This window comes from Struthio camelus, chromosome 9 (assembly GCF_040807025.1).
Source record: "Struthio camelus isolate bStrCam1 chromosome 9, bStrCam1.hap1, whole genome shotgun sequence".
Classification (NCBI taxonomy): Eukaryota; Metazoa; Chordata; class Aves; order Struthioniformes; family Struthionidae; genus Struthio; species Struthio camelus.
Window position 1 is genome coordinate 7928521 of NC_090950.1, and position 16526 is coordinate 7945046.

Here is a 16526-nt window from a genome sequence, read left to right on the forward strand (position 1 = left end):
ACTTGCATGTTCATTCTGTATGTTTTGAGTTGGTTTTTTTTTTATCATCCTTTTACTGGCTTTAACCTGAAAGGTTGCTACAGGGCTATCTTCCTTTTGGTAAAGCGATTGCTACGTTTGTTTTGTTCCTCCAACACCTCTGCCTCTCAGCTAGAGATTTTCTCTGTTGGTGGAGTGGGCAGGGAGAAGAGAGGCTGAGATTTCCTGTTCGTTTCTTTTGAACAGAGCCTTCTTTCAAGTCATTCACAGACACCTGTCCTGTGACACTGAGTAGGATTTATAGTATGCAGCAGTCCTGGAAGACTAGACCGTTGCTTTTGTTTTTTTTTTTTCATTAGCAGTGCCTAGCATTAGTGGCAGTAAGTCCTGAGCTGGTTTATTTTCACGTTTCTTTGATTTTTCATTAGAGCAGCATGATTAATGCAGGCAAGGTTTAAATAAAACTAATGAATTTCCTAATGATGTGAATGTTTCATCCTGACAGTAGAGAAGGTTGGAAGTGTTCCTCTGGAACATTGGGGATGTTTGATGTAAACTATTATTAAAAGAAATTTGGAGGAAAGGACGTGTCTTTGAATACGTGAAGAGCGTGAGCACGGACACAGTTTGAGTTAGATGCTTGAATCCCCTTCCTCCCGTGTAGGCCGGCTTCCTAGACTGCATCTCCTGTGGTGTGCTGCAGCTCCGTGACTCGAGCTTCCACTAAACTGGTAACTGTGTGATGGATACTGTACAGTCAAGGAAGCCCAGCCTACCGAGGAGAACTGAGCCAGTCAATGGCAGGCAGAAGAGCTGAAACTATAGCTTCTTGTCAAAAGAAGCGTGCTCCTTTCAAAATGGAAGCATGCTAGACAAGAACCTCTAGTGCAGAGATGTAGTTACGTTACCGTGGGGAAGCCCAGCCAGCAAATCTACTGTTTGCCTGTGTGCACTTAGCCTGAGGTTTGTATGGGGTGATGCAAGTGAGCTGAGCCCTCCCTGGCTGAGAGACTGTCTCTGCCCCTGAGCTTTGAGACACAAGGAGTCTATCAAACCTAGCTTCTCTGTACACTTATCTTTATAGATGTCACTGGGATTTTCTGTCTTTTATCAAGTGATAATGCAGTCTGAGCAGTTATGTTATTAAGATTATAGTATGAACATAACCTTTGTGCTGTTCAGTTTAAAGCTCTTCGAGTTTTTTTCTCATTATTATTTCCTTATATTGACATCAGGAATAAAAAAGGACGCTCTTTTAGGGTTCTAAGCTCCTCTTAAATTGAAATAGTCTTCCCCAACACATCATTTCCTTCAGCTTTTTTCTCCCTTTCTTCTTTAGCATAGGCTTTAGGTTACAGGTTTGTTGGGGTGTAGTGTTTTTTTTTTTTTTTTTGCAGAGGGTGTTTAACAGCACAAAGATTTCTGACCCTGTGGCTTCAGAAAACTTGATGCATTATTCAAATTATGTAGTTTCAACTCCTTTCAAACAAGTTGTATTGTAAATTCTAGCTAATGTATTGTTTTGCCCCAGTTAATATAAACGTGTTGTATTGCTTTGCCCAGTTGGACAGGACCTACACAGGCCTGCAGACACTTGGCGCAGAAACGGTGAGTCAACGGGCTGTGGGATGGATGCTGTACTTTGATTCCCTTAAAGATATTTAAAATGAAAAAAGATGTAATGGGCTAAGCACTGAGTCACCCCCATTTGCTTTCACGGTTTCTGGAATGTAGATTCTGCTCTCCTGCTAAATGAAATAATTGTAAAAGCTTGTCTCTGTTCATTACAACAGTCATTTTTTCACTTTCCAGTGCAGGAGAGACGTTTTCCAGCTCTTATTTCATAAAATGTTAACCTGTATTACAGTTGTAATTATTATTTCTTTGCGCAGCTTCTGTTATCAAGTGTCTTGATCTGCATTCTGATGTGCTGCAGATCTCGTAAATAAGGAATTTGAATTAAAGGGATCACCTGACTGTTGAAATTTTGCAGTAGATTTAAGTACTTCTAACTTTCTGCCTGTGTCAACATTCAGTACATTCATGGAAAATGACGTCTTAAAACATTAAATAAAATAAAATGAATGAGTAACTCATAGTCTATTATATCCCTAGAGTTCTTCTTATTTTTCCCTCGTACTGTAGTGAATGGAAATTTTTATTGTGAAATTGCATTATCTCAGCTTTTCAGTCTGTAGAAGAAACTTTAATGTGAGATGTCTACTGTGATTAAAGAACGTTTTGAAGAGTAGGTAATGTAGTAGTGAATTTCTCAAGGCATTTTCAAAAAAGGCAGAAAAGGCAAGCTGCAGTTCAGTGCCCATTCCTATGCTTGGATCTGGGCTATATATTTCTTAAGTGTTCACTATTGAGATATCCCCATGGACAGAGAGATGTGCTATTTTACCGTGGTGTTTTAATGTTGCAAGATTTGTCCTAGCTTAGATCCTGCTGGACTTCTGAGCAGTCTCACCCCGGAAATGAGTGGAAATTTTATGCAGAAGTGGGGGGATGGTGGGGAGAGGTTTCCAGATGTTAGCCCTGAAACATTTTAAAAAAAAAAAAAAAGGGATTCAGTTATTTTCACTTTTTATATCTTTACCTAGCTACCAAATATTAATGTCATCCTTTCACCTATTTCTGGAAGGTAGTGGATGTGGAGCTACATAGGCATTCGCTTGGCGAGGAATATCTCTTTTCCCAGTCTTCAGAGTCTGAACTTTCTGATGTTCCTACATCTTTACCACTGCCACTGAGTATCCCAGCACCAGTTAAAGCTTCTTCACCAATTAAACAGTTGCATGACTCCAGCCCGGATGCTCCTGCAGACAAAGGTAAAGCGAATGGGTATTGGTGAATTTCAGATTCTTGGGACTTCAGCTCCTCTGGATACCTCCTCTTAATTGTTCTTTCGGCTTAAAGGTTGCCAGCGCTACCTGCTTTTTCCTCATACCAGATGTTTGTTTCCTCAAAGTATTAGGAAACGGAAGTGAGAAATCGTTACGGCTTATTTGGTCTTTTCTTTCTGAATCTGGAGTTTGTTGAGTGGGCTCTGTTCCGCTAAACTTAGCGAATGTGGAGCTTTATGCAGCAAACGTAGTTGGAAAGAACAGTTGTTGAATAGCATTTGTAGTTTTGCTCTTGGCAAACTGTGTTTTCAGAGGGTTTTTCAGGTTTCTGAATGTTTTGGAGGCTCCATGTATACATTTAAGGCATTAGTCTAGTGGTGTGTTCAGGTACATGCTGTTTCCTAACAGGCATTGACTCTGCCAAAAGTGATTAAATAGCTGTGGTGGTGTACGTAGACAGTGAAGAAGATGTTGTAGTGTACGGTTTTCTGAGGGGTGTCCTCTGTGCGTATCACTGACTTTCACAGTCTCATTTTTACCTTCCCCATAAGATCAGGACATGTGGTTATCCTATGGCACAGGTGGGTTTCTAAGGCACAGAGAAAACATGCCGTGGCTTTGTGGGCTCAGAGTGCCTAACTACTGACTGGTGAGTTGACTTGGGCTCAGAGCTGCAGAGAGGTGGTAATTCCCAGAAGGCTGATGCTACATACGAGCCACAGGGGCAGCGTGCTTTCGCCACTGGACTCTCCTCTGCCTCAGCTTGATTGTTGTCCCCACACGGGGCACTTTCTGGCTTCAGTCCTTGGAGGAACCCAGTCCAAGGAGCAGATCTGTGAACTGTTCCTTGGCAGCTCCTGTTTTTATTCAGATTTAAGTGGAAAGGGACAGGAGGAGTAGAGGTGTCCTCTTACGCAGCTTCAACAGAGCAGGCACCATACTAGTAGAAGATCTGCGCTTTACCTCATGGGGGCAAGCCCAGACGTCTACATGTGAGACGAGTGTCCCAGCCACTAACCACATTCACTCTTGCTGGCTTCTTCTCAAGTCCAGTGAATTGAGTCCTTCCTTTGCAGAGTAGTTCAGCTTGGAAGAGGGAAGATAACGGTCCTCAGCTAGCCAGAGCCAAATCACAGAAGAGGATTTGAACCTTCTTAGAGCAAATTAGCTTGCTCTCTCAAGTATGGTTGTCCAGGGGTTCCTGGCACTAGCAGTACTCTTGAGCGTTCCAGCTTCCCTCAATCCCATTCACAAACCCCAGCATTTCAGGTATTGTTTTGTTCTTGTTGATGTCAGATTTCAGAGTTGGGAGTCGCTGTCTTTGCGTTTTGAACAGAAACCAAGTCTCCGTTTGCCACAGCCATTCCTTCTCGTATTCTCTGTTTAATGGCCGCTCTCTAAAACGGCAAGTTTGCTTGCTTTGAGAGCTTGTAAGCATATTTTGTATCTGCATCTTACTGAGAATTCATTTTACAACAAAAATGTTTGCACAGTCCAAATAGTCTGAGTTAAAACCTGTTCTCTATATATGGAGTTACAAGTTTGTGTAACTATCATCTTTTGCTCCTTTTGAAGCAAACTTATTTCTTCCTGTGGTGAAGTGCTGCTTTGTCTTTGTCTCCTGTCTTCAGCAGCCGCATGCTTGGACTGAGTTCCAAGGCGCCCCTTGCAACGTGCCAGCAATTGTCACCTCAGAATCATTTGAGTTGCCTGAAACAAGCTGCGTGCTGGCCACTTGAGCACAGGATTCTGATTTTATAGTTTGCGTGAAGTAGGAAAACCTGTGCCTCTGTTTTAATTTTACCTTTTTTCTCAAATACATGGTGTTGAGGCTTGTATGACAGAACTCAGCTGGGCTGAGATGAGAAACAAGGGACTCTTTTATAGGTCCCACGTTTTGGCATGAGGAAGTAGCAGAAAACAGCAGCTTACATATTTCAGAATGTGATCACATGCAGGATGGTTTGATGCCCTTCTTGGTCTATCCTGGCACTCCTGTGTAAAGAACGTGCTGCAATGCTGATGTCTTACGTGGTGCATTCTTTCTGCCAGATCATGTAATGCCACGGACATTGTCCTGGTTCGGTGAGGAGAGAAGAATGTCCGTTATTTAAGTGTGGTGTTTTCTTATGTCAGTAGCACACCCGAAAAAGGAGAAGTGCAACTATATTTTAAATGCACAGGCTTTTATTTGAACATGAAGATATGCAGCACCTTTACAACAAACAGGAAGGAGGTAAACCTGCCTCTTTCTTGTGCTAACCGGCAGTGGCTTCTCTCATCAGCTCATGGTTAATTGATCACCTTCTGCATCAAATAAGATGGATTCCTAAACCCAGGTCAGGAGGCAGTAGTTGGTCTCCTTGTGCTCTTACTCCAAAAAAACGCAGTGAGAAATTACCTGTGAAGGAAACTCTGCCCTAGCTGTGCAGAACGCTAACTGTGGACGCTCAAAACTCCCAACAGCTTTTGGTCAATGGAAGGTTCTCTACCAAGAAAACCTGCGAGAAGGGGCTGATAGCCTACCAAAGCTGAGCAGGCTATGTGTGGTAGCATATGGCTCTTCTGTTCAGAGACAAATCCAACAGACCTCCACAGGAGGATCCCCTTAGCCCACCTTCTCCCCATTCAGCTCTGCCCACCACTTGCTTTTTCCTTCCTTGGTTTGAGAGCGTGTTTGTCATACCTTAATTTTGTTTGTGTAGAGAAGCACAGTAAGGGATTAGATGTCTCAGCCTAAGAACTATTTCTCTTCTTTTCCCTGTTTTAATCAGGATTCCCTGGGAATGCTGAAACCGAAAGACATGCCACGTTTTATTCTCTGCCGTCTTCGATAGAACGGACTCCCACCAAATTAACCACACAGAAAGTTGCCTTTGGCTCTCATGGAAATTCAGCCTTTCAACCCATTGCAGCTAGCTGCAAAATAGTGCCTCAAGGTCAGATTCCAAGCCCTGCAGAGTCTCCAGGAAAATCCTTCCAGCCTATCACCATGAGTTGCAAGATTGTATCAGGTGAATGTTAGTTTACATATCTAAGTGCTTCACCCTCGAAAACAAGAGATTGAACCAGTTGGACTTGTTTTGTGTCCTTTCCCTGCTTTCCTGCCAAAGTTTCAACATCAGGCAATAGGAAATTCTAGAATAAGGAGTTAAACACGATTCTAACACGAAAGAAAAAAATAACAGGTGTGAAATGCTTACCTTGTCAGTTCAAGATCAAATGCAGGATGAGAGCTATTCTCTCCCTGTTCATGAACAGGTTTTAACTACGGTAATGATACAGTCTTTAACTGGACTGCTACCCATACAAAAGCCCAGGCAACAACACTTCTTCTGTGCGGGGTATTTGTGTGTGGGAAGAAGCCATTCTTCTTCCCGCTTTCAGATAACTGGGCTGGATTAAGAAGAAATGCTTTTCTCCCCCCCCCCCCCATTATGGGGCAAGTAATTAGGTTCAACCTTGTACACTCAAATGGACCCTCTTGTGCTTGCATTATCATCTCCTCAGATTGAACAGCTTTCATCTCTCCCAAAAGTCTGCTCTCTGTTGCATTAAATCATCAGATGACTGCAGTGAGCAATATGATATTCTTTTGACACCTTCTGAACCCAACATGGTCAAGGTGCTGTTTACTCACTTGACTTAGTCCCTTGTCTGCCTGGGCATGTTGCCCTCCACTGGATGATGTTTTACATCAGAAAGTTTTTAACATGCAGCTCACCAAGTCACTTGTGGACATGAAAGGATGACCTGTTACATCCTTCATTTTCTGGTGTTCAGGGTAGACAGAATGAAGCACCAGCTATCAGTACGTGTGGTTTATGATGATCTGCTCCCAACTTCATTTTCCTCAAGTGTGTTTTCTTTCATTCTGTATTTTTCCTTGACATCTTAAAACTGTACTCAAGCTACTAGCAATTTACATTTGAATCTGTGCCAAGTGCTTTCGTCTTTCTCACTATCTACTCTTGATCTTCTTTTCCCAAGCCTTCCCAGAAAGCGAGAATTACAGGAGCATCTTATCTTTCTTGAAATCCTTGGGCTAGTCTGTGCTGATCTTTTCGATTTAAATGTTTCCTTGCCAAATGTTTTTCCAAGGCTCTTCTGTCTGCTGAGAAGTGTCACACCTTTCAGATTTCAACCGTGATTTATAAGTCATTGGGGTTTTCTTTGATTGGCATTTCTCCTCCGTTTTAGCTGTCAGTCCCTCCCTAGAAAGCTGATTAATAGGCAGCTGAAATCTAGTGTTTGCCATCTCTTTTTCTGATCACTTTCTTGCCTGTCCTTTTGTGTGCATTTATTGTTTCCTTCCCCTCTCAGCTTTTTTCTTCTCTTTAGTTTTTTCTCTCTTTTGTTCCTCTTATCCAGAAGTTGCATACTCTAGAGCAGTTGCTTTCAAGGGCTTCTGCTGTAATAAGAGCCGTAGAGAGACAAGAGTGGCCTGGCCTACCTAACGGCTGCTGTATTTCATGGCCTTTATACATGAACAATTTCATTGTTGGCTACGAATGCGTGCACTGTAGGCTCCACAAGGGCAAGAAAGTGCACATCAGGGAGCTTAGCTCTCTCTGTTCATCTCCTTGAGTAGACTAGAGTTGGCAGAGATGATAAGGTAGGTAATGTTAATCCACTTCAGCATTAGGGGATGGACTGGATGGCTTCTCGATGCCCCTGTGAGCCCTGTTTGGCTTGGTAGCTGGAGAATGCCCAGGGTAGGTATGAGCCATAATGCTTTACATTCCTCTTCCTTTCCTTCTGTCCCCTCCTTTCGCTAAGTCCTGTGATCTGGCTCAGCCTGGGAAATGCATCCTCAAAAATGTCCCTTCACCAAGTCATTTTTTAAAAGTGTTACTGTTGCTGTATTTTTTATGTTCTTACGAGATTTACAAGATAGAAGCATTTTTTTCTTAAGGTTCTCCAATATCGACCCCTAGTCCATCTCCGCTACCTCGTACCCCAACCTCCACTCCGGTGCACATGAAGCAAGGCTCTGCTAGTTCAGTCATTAATAACCCGTATATTATTGTGGACAAGCCTGGACAGATGGTTGGAGCAGCAGCCACGAGCACAGGTGTGTAGTGTGATCATAGAAGGCAGTGGCGTAGTGTTTCCCATTAAAGTTTGTTCTCCCTTTAAAATGATTAGTATACTAACTACTTCAATCTGTGAAGATGGAAAAGTGCGCAGCGAAGAAAGAGGGAGGTATTAGTGGCTTGCATAACTGGCCTGTAACATGGTTATGGAAGTATAGGAGTTTAACTTAATAACTTGCTTTAGGAAACAGTACGTAGCATAAGGTCAAATAGAATTCACAGATGCCTCTTCAAAGAGAGCCTGTGCTTTTCAGGCAAAAAAAGAAGAGGAGAAAGTATTGTAGACTATGGTGCATAGAGTTTTAAACGGAAACAAGGCGCAGGTGGTTGGGTGAGGACTGGTGCAGTGTCTTGGATATGGGCAAAAAGCAGGTAGAGCTTGCAGTGACTTGCAGATCAGACTAAGTTTCAGTGTACGGTGCTCCAGATGTGTTGAAACAGTTGGTTAAGTAGACCTGGGTTACCAGGAAAGCAGATGTGTTAATTTTTGTCACTGCTATCAACTTCTAGCTGATCTGATTCCAGCCGATTTGGATTCCTCCATCTGGATTCCCTTGGTGCATCAAAGGTGGCATAAACCTGATGTCAGGAGGAGGGGAGGAGTACTGTACTGGAGGAGACGGGTGATGGGTGTGGGAGCCAACTGGTAATCTTTATGCAGGGTCTTTAGGTGACGGTCACTGCTTGCAAATCTTTTTTTTTTTTTTTTTTTGTTGTGATGCACTAGCCAAGAACCACTATCTGCTTGAAAACACATTCATTTGTGCACGTGTGTTTTTGCCAACGTCTCAGAATGATGCTCGAAGCCATGTGGTGATCTGCAGTATCCATGTTGCGCAAACAGTTTGCTGGACTTGGTTTGAAAATGAGAAAATTCTTAACAGCATTTTCTCCTTTTGGCTGAGGGGAAGGGAGAGTCAACAACTGTAATGTTGTGTTAATTTTAGCTTCATCATAGGAGAGTTGCTAGGGGGAACCTAGTAATAACAGAGTTTTTTTCAGTATGTTTTGGTGCTTTCTTGGTAAAATTGAAGCTGTTTCACCACTACTTTTGGTTTTCAGTTCTTCCACACCTCCAACCCGACTGTCTAATCCGCATTTGAAATTGCGTATGGTTTATCACAGTTTGGGTAACTGTCATGTTCTCCTAGTAAAGATTTGTACGTGGAGGATAGGATTTGTAGAAGCACCAGCTGGGCTGGACATAAAGGTCTTAATGCCTCTATAAAGGTGCAGTTTCCCACTCCATTAGTGTGATGTAAGTACAGACTGGCCTGAAAGAAATTGTTTGTCCCCGCCCCTTTCCTTTCCTTTCCTGCTACTTCCCTTGTATCTCACATGAGTCGGGTCAGCTCAGTGACAGAGTGGAAAACTAACATCCTCCACCCCAAATGGAGTTTTGTTATCGGATAGGCTCATCACCAGACACTGTGCCAGGGAAGGAGAGGGGATGTGGATCTGGCCCTTTCTGGCAGCAGCCGCCAGATTGGCTTGAGTGTAATGTCCCAGTGACTTTCGCTGTAATATCGCATTTTTGATAAAGCCTACCAATCATATTTAAAAAGAAGGGTGAGAACTGAAACTTCATGCTTTGTAAAAGCCAGCTTTCACAAATCACTTATTTCTAGAAGTGGCTGCACAGTTTACTTTTAAATTTCAGTATACAGATTATGGTTTAACTATCTGAGAGACTGTTACTGTATTTTCATGTGTATAATCCACGGCTTTTGTGTCTCTTAACAAACAGAACAAACAAAACCAAATCAGTAGTATTAACAGAACTGCTGCTCAGCAATGTGTTGCATACATGCTCTGATAATACAAGGGTAAGTTTACCTTCCGCTCCTGAGCCCGCATCCGTCTCGGGGTGGTCGTGGAGCGTGCTGTGGCAAACGTCTCCATATGTTACTCTTCCCAGAGCAGTCATCTTCTGCAGGTACAGGGACCTGTGTCTTCATTCCTCGTTTCTGTTTCTTTTTCCCTACCTCTCTCAGTCTTGTTACTCCTCACGCTACATCTCTCTTTTTCTGGCGTTCCTTTCTCCTCCTGTTTATTCCAGCTTCCCCCAACCCTTTCCAGATGCCAGTGTCTGAGGGTAGTGTAGGTTCAGAGGGCTTCTGAGGAGGGGAAGGAATTACGTTTGCAGTAGCAAGTTCTGACTGGCAGCTCGTTTACTGCCTTAATCTCACACGTTCACATCTGTAGCTAATATCCTCAGTCGTCCAGCAAGTTACCTGACTGTTTGTGTGCAAGGAACAGAGCTCTGAGAGCACGCTCACTGGGGTGTGGATTCTGCACGTGAAAATTTGGTAGTGGCTGTCGCCGTGGGTGTTGCAGAACTATGTTGGGTTTTAGGTCCTGCTGGAATAGAGTATAAATAGGAGGCTGCTCAACTATTGAAAAAGTGTCTCCTTTCTAATTCCATGAAGGTGATGGAGACAAAGGCCTACTTTTCCCCATTATTTTTATAACTGTCTCAACTTCTTGGGGACATTAGTGTTTTGGGTTTGAGTTCTTTTTTTCAGCTTCATAATGGAAATTAATTTGGCTTGTGCCCTTCCCTGCTCCCACTGACGTACCTCATTTTGTGTACCTCATGGAGAATATAAACTTGAAGTGAAACGCCACCTTCCTTGTTAGAAGAAAAGTTTCATGTGTTCAGTGGCACCGTTCCGTGGCCCTCACCTCAAATCTGCTTTATTTCCCGATATGCAGGGAGCCCAACCAGCAAACTGACAAATGTTTGTCAGGCCTCTCATGGAACTGGATCTCCTGTATCAAAGACCCATGGGAGCAGTTTTGTAACCTCAGCTGTCAAGGTAATGTTCTTGTTAGGTGTGTACTTTCCATTCAAAACCCAGCTTCCTACGGCATAGGTTTTTTTTAGTATCATAAATTCTGCCTCTTGGGCAACTTCTTGTCATTTCATATACAATTTTTCCCTGTCTAGCAGCTGTAGCCCTATGAGAACGTGGTGGTTATACAAGATGATAGTGTCAGTTTATGCAGCTGTAGTTAGAGTTGCCTGTGCCTCTGTTAAAGGCACCACTCTCGCTTTACCATGAGGAAATCCGCAGAGGGCACAGCTCTCAAAATGCCTCCTCTTTCAAAGGGGCTGTTCCATAAATGACTTTGATCTTCTTCACTTTGTTGATGACAGTATGCGATTACGCTAGCAATGCCTACCTCAAAACCTCTGCTGTGTTCGTTATTTTTGCATAGCAGCTGTTCCTAATTTGAAAATAGGTTGTTTAGTGGCTTTACACCTGCCTAAATTGAGAAAAACGTTCATGTAAACAGTGGAGTAACTGAGTGTGTAAACGGACAGTGAAGAGGGTTCATACTTGTCACCTGCAAAGCCCAAAAGGTATGAAGCTGAAGTATCTCAGATAAAATCTCTTCCATGTCTTGCGCAAGGAAGGATATTTCTGGCAAGCAAGTGGCCTCAGCAAAAAGCAACTGGTGGAAATGTTTCAGCAGCAACATGCTGCTGAAAACAGGAGCATTTCCCTGTCCCCAGGTCACAGGAATATTGATGGTGGAGAGAGGTGTGGAGGGGGTTTACCAGTCAGCCTGCAGAGAACAAACACTTTTATATGTGTAACTGAAATGCTTCCCATGTATGTTAGGAAAGACATATTGAAGATCGCTATCTGAAGCAATTAGTTTGGAGTAGTGTTTTAAATGTTAGGTGTGCAACCACCTATTCAGTTTTTTAAGAGCCTCTCTGCTTAGATGGATTTCACTTAACATTGGTAAAATCATTCTTAATCTGTATTTTGCACTGGTTTGGGACAGTTCGTTCTGTAAGGTTTTAATGAGTCAGAGTAGGCACATATTATTACTACTATTGATTGAGTTCTGTATTTCCAGGGCAAAGCCAGATGAAAGCTGAAGATATTTTAAAAAACCCACAACTCTGTAAACTGAAATATATTGTGGTTTATGTGCTTGTATCTTCAGTTAGGTGGAGAACTTGTATTTTTTAAGGTTCCTTTAAGACAAGGGGAATATCTGATAGTTGAGTGATGTTACAGACTATGCTTAATTCACGTTTCTCATCTCTTCAATAAGTGCTAGTTTTCTCTGTATTTTTTTTCCTTAATGACTTAAGGCTATGTTTCTTTAGTCACTTTAAAGTGACCTAGGTGCAGGCTGTTGTTGAAAGGACTCATTGTGCCTGTAGCCTTGTCTTCATGCTTCCTCCTTTTTGCTAGTAGTTGCCTAGGCATGTGGTGAACCAGAGCAGGTAACTCTGACCTGTTTTCAGCCACATGTGTCAGCCCAAGGAAGATGGCAGGAATGTGGGGTTGGAGTTTGGGTCTTTTGGTCATGGCCTGTCCTTGGGTTGGATCAGAGTGACTGTGAAACTGTAGCCTGAGTTCATGCTAATTGTAAAAGAATGCAATTATTTTAATTAAATGAAGCATAACCGTAACAAACATCCTCAAATGCATTTGAGGATTTCTCTGCCAGCATCAGATCCAAGAATGAAATAAATACAATTTTGCAGGTGTGGAAGTGTGTTTATTCCATTTAGTTAGGTAGCTTCACTATTTCTGCCAAATCAAGAGTTCTGCCTGGAAAGGCTGCGTGCCGTCGGATCTCTCTACTTACATGAGAGCAAAAATTCATCTGAGATAATTTTGCTTGCCGATTTGAATTGAACTTTTTTTTTCCTCCTGCTCCTCAACTTGTTACTTCTTCTATATCTTGGATTGTGTATAGGATCATAGAATGGCTGAGGTTGGAGAGGACCTCTGGAGATCATCTAGTCCAACCCTACTGCTCAAAGCAGGGTCAACTAGAGCAGGTTGCTCAGGTCTGTGTCCATTCAGGTTTTGTCTGTTTCCAAGGATGGAGACTCCACAATATAGCTGGGCAGCCTGTTCCAGTGTTTGATCACTCTTACAGTAAACAAAGTTTTTTCTTATGTTTAAACAGAATTTCTTGTATTTCAATTTGTGCCCATTGCCTCTTGTCCTTTCACTGGATACCACTGAGAAGTTTCTGGCTCCATCTTCTTTACCCCCTCCCATCAGGTATTTATACACATTGAGAAGAACCCTCCTGAGCCTTCCCTTCTTAAGGCTAAAGTATGCAAATTATTTGCCTACTCTATATATGCAGCTCTGAAATGCTATATATAGAAAGCTGGTGGAGGAGCTTGAGTTGATTTGTTTCACTTGCTTTATGGTATGGTAAGAAGGACTTACTGCCAGTGGAGATGTAACTTGCCAAAGAAAATTTGCTTTGAAGGTTTGTATTAAGTGTGTAACGTGCCTTTTATTTAAGTGTTGACTGATTTTTGGAAATGGCTTATCTGTGCAGGTAATTTGGGGCTGCCCAGATTATCCATGCTACCCCTCATTAGCAGTCGCTTGCTTTATTTCTTTATTGCCTATTTCACTGATTTTGTGCCGTATCTTTCTTATTGCAGCAGGAAGATTCTCTGTTTGCCACCATGCCACCCCTTTGTCCCATTGGAAGTCATTCCAAGGTGCAAAGCCCCAAATCTGTGACAGGAGGCCTTGGAGCTTTTACCAAGGTATTTCTCTTGGCTTTTGTACAGGAAAAAGGAGCTCAGTAGTGCCATTTTTGTGCCAACATGTGCCACAAAGCGTATAACTTCAAGTGCATGGAAAGCTGTTGCTGGAGTCAGGGTGCCAAGAGCTCTCTAGCACCTCTGAACAAGCACATCTTGTTTTTCTTTTCTTTTCCTGTGGCTCTACTGTTAGTGTGTGGTGGGGTGGGGTTTTTTTTCCTTCTCTTTCATCCTTTCTTGTTGTCCTTTGAATCACTGCTATATAAAGCTAATGTTTTCAAAGCTATTTCTCATTGGGATGCAATAAAAGTAGGCTCATTTGTCACGAGTTTCATACAAAATGCTATAGTGACTTCTGAATGTCAGATGTTGCCATTTGTGAGTGCATTTCCTTAAATAATACCAGCCTGAATTTAAAGTTGTCGCTGGTAGTATTAGGTGATCCAAGAGTAGCATGACGGAGTCCCTCCTACCACTTACCATACCTACAGCAATCTAACACAAAAGTCAGCCTTTCTTGAGCTGCTGATCTTAGCAACTAGTTTCAGAATCTATCCCAGAGTTGCATATAACCACTTTTAGCTATACATGAAATAATAGTATTAGCTATAATCAGTTAAAATATCTGTAGCTGTAATATGAGTTATGATTTTGCAGGACAGGAAAAAGAAAATGGGTTTAGAGCATGATCTGAACAGAAAGGTGTTTAGAAATTTGAAACCTTAAAGCGTTCTGGCTGCATTCTGGGATGCAGGCTCTGAGGAAGTCGCATATGGCCAAGCCCCATCATTAGTTTTACTCTCCATTGCGGTATTTCTAGCAATTTCTATGAGCACTCCTCAAATTTTGAATATTTTGTATCCCCATCACACACTTGTGTGTCAGGATTAGCCCTCCTCTTACACTTTGGAGGTGGGTTGCAGAGTTCACCTAGCTGTGTATAAGAGCCACATTTGAGTTATTGACTGTTGCGTGCCCTTTCTTGCAGACAGGCTTTTGCGGGAATGATCCCGAGTGATTTAGTTGTTTTCTTGTTTTTATTTCTTCCTATTCAAAAGGTGATAATAAAACAGGAGCCGGGAGAGCTGCCCCAGCAACCCCAACTGCCAGCAACAGGGACAACCACTCAGGCCTCTGTGCAGCAGTATGTCACTGTGAAAGGCAGCCACATGTTAGCCTTGTCACCGCAGAAGCCAGTCATGAGCACAGGAGAGGGGGCAGTGCAGTCTAAGGTATGGGGCACTTGTGCATTGGTGTGAGCTGTTCTTCTTCCCTGCATTTTCATTGCAATGCCTTGTGTTTCTCCCAGGGATGTAGGGTCGGTTCTGCCTCAGACCGGCTTCCTACAGGGCACAGGCAGCAGCACCTTGGGTGGCTGGTTTCCCCATGTGCGCAGAGTGCCTCGTATCATGCTCACCTTTCCTGCTTGTGAAGAGAGCAGGATGAGCAGGCACCATTGTGTTTCACTGTTTACAGGGAGCATCTCCCACTTCTCTCTAACCCATAGCAGCAGCAGGGTGGGGGTGTGCTTGAACTGCATCCTGATGTCCCAGGAGGTTGGCTGCCATCATCAATGCTTGCTGAAACTCACCCAGGTCGTCTTGTAAGAGGAATCAAATTCTTTCTATGGTCAACAGGACTGCAGCTAAAAAAGAAGAGGAAAAATAGAGAGTAGGGGTGGAGGCTGGAACAGAACTAGCATAAGGTGGAAGCAATCCTCCTTGAGCAGCAACAGGACCAGGTGTTTTGTCGTAGGAGTCTGTGCCACTGCAGTGCTGCTGTGGCAAAAGAAAAGCAGCTTCTCGGAAGGCACAGTAAGCGTGCAGTGGCAAGATAACGGATGCAGCAGAGGTTCTCCCCCTTCTTTCCCATTCCTGTTATGGATACAGTCATATCATGTGCCAAGCACAAGCGGAAAAATAAGTAGCTTTTACTTACGCATATGTAAATACACATTTTCATTTGCAACAGTTCATAGTCCTTTTTACTGGCTTATTTGCCTATTTGAGCAAGTATGCAAGCTCTGTGTTTGCCTGCAGATATTGTCAACACATAAAATTGAAGCACTTGGTGCATTCTTAGTTGATGCTATAGTTTTCCCAGAGAGTCTGTTTCCATGAATGAGTTGAAACTAAGTTTTTGGATCTCTGCTTTGCCAAGGCAAGCTTTATCTTCAGTTGGAATTAAGCCATTGCTTACGTATCAGAGAAAAATAAAGGTGCCCTTGTAATTTGAATGCACTCAGTCTTTTGTGGGTGCTCTGAAATCCTGGTTGTGTTTGTGTTTTCATCTGGGGTTGGTCATTTCCCAGTTTAATTATATTTCAGAATGAATAGCCTTTATACATGGGCAGATATGTATAAACTGTCCTAAAACGCTTGGTGATTGGGGTAGTGCACCAGAGAGAATTTCAGTGGTTACTCTTGCTAGAAGCACATCATTTGATGCTTATTTGTTGCAGGTTGTTGGTGTTCCAGTTGGTTCTGCTTTACAGTCAACAGTGAAACAAGCGGTGGCCATCAGTGGTGGCCAGATACTTGTGGCAAAATCTAGTTCTTCCGTAGCAAAGGCTGTTGGTCCGAAGCAGGTTGTGACTCAAGGTGTAGCCAAAGCCATCGTGAGTGGAGGTGGAGGGACAATTGTTGCCCAGCCTGTACAGACTATAACAAAGGCGCAGGTTGCTTCAGCAGGTGCTCAGAAAAGTGCATCTCAAGGCTCAGGTAGAGTAATTTTACACCTTGGTAATGACTCATGGGGAGATTATGGGGCTCTGTAATGATTCGTTCAAGTCCGAAGATAACTGGGTGGGGTAGAAGAACTTCAAATAAAATTAGTATAGAAGTCCAGAGGGAAATTTTGGCTGACTGAGGCTGGTGTAGTAAGAAAGAAAATGTTGTTAATTATCTTTAAGGGGGAAGAGAGAGAGCACAAGTACTTCAAAACATGCAGTGTTCTGTGAATGGAGCACACAGTTTTGTCAGACCTCAAGTCGGCCCTTGGGTTTGTGGGCAGTGGTGGTTCCAGGTGCCCTGGGGCGGGGAGAAGCCTGGGGGCGCA

General features: G+C 43.0%; 1 protein-coding gene across 5 annotated transcripts in view; it reads left to right on the plus strand.

The window, feature by feature from the left end:
* The window catches only part of YEATS2 (YEATS domain containing 2), a 53370-nt gene that overhangs the window by 14323 nt on the left and 22521 nt on the right, over nt 1–16526 (plus strand). For 4 of the 5 annotated variants that reach the window (XM_068954193.1, XM_068954195.1, XM_068954194.1 and 1 more), the window contains exons 9-16: nt 1543–1587; nt 2627–2813; nt 5603–5842; nt 7744–7902; nt 10640–10743; nt 13365–13472; nt 14528–14701; nt 15931–16189. In XM_068954193.1, the coding sequence (XP_068810294.1) occupies nt 1543–1587; nt 2627–2813; nt 5603–5842; nt 7744–7902; nt 10640–10743; nt 13365–13472; nt 14528–14701; nt 15931–16189 (1276 nt within the window). The remainder of the gene's footprint in view (nt 1–1542; nt 1588–2626; nt 2814–5602; nt 5843–7743; nt 7903–10639; nt 10744–13364; nt 13473–14527; nt 14702–15930; nt 16190–16526) is intronic. The other variant, XM_068954197.1, reaches the window with a different exon arrangement.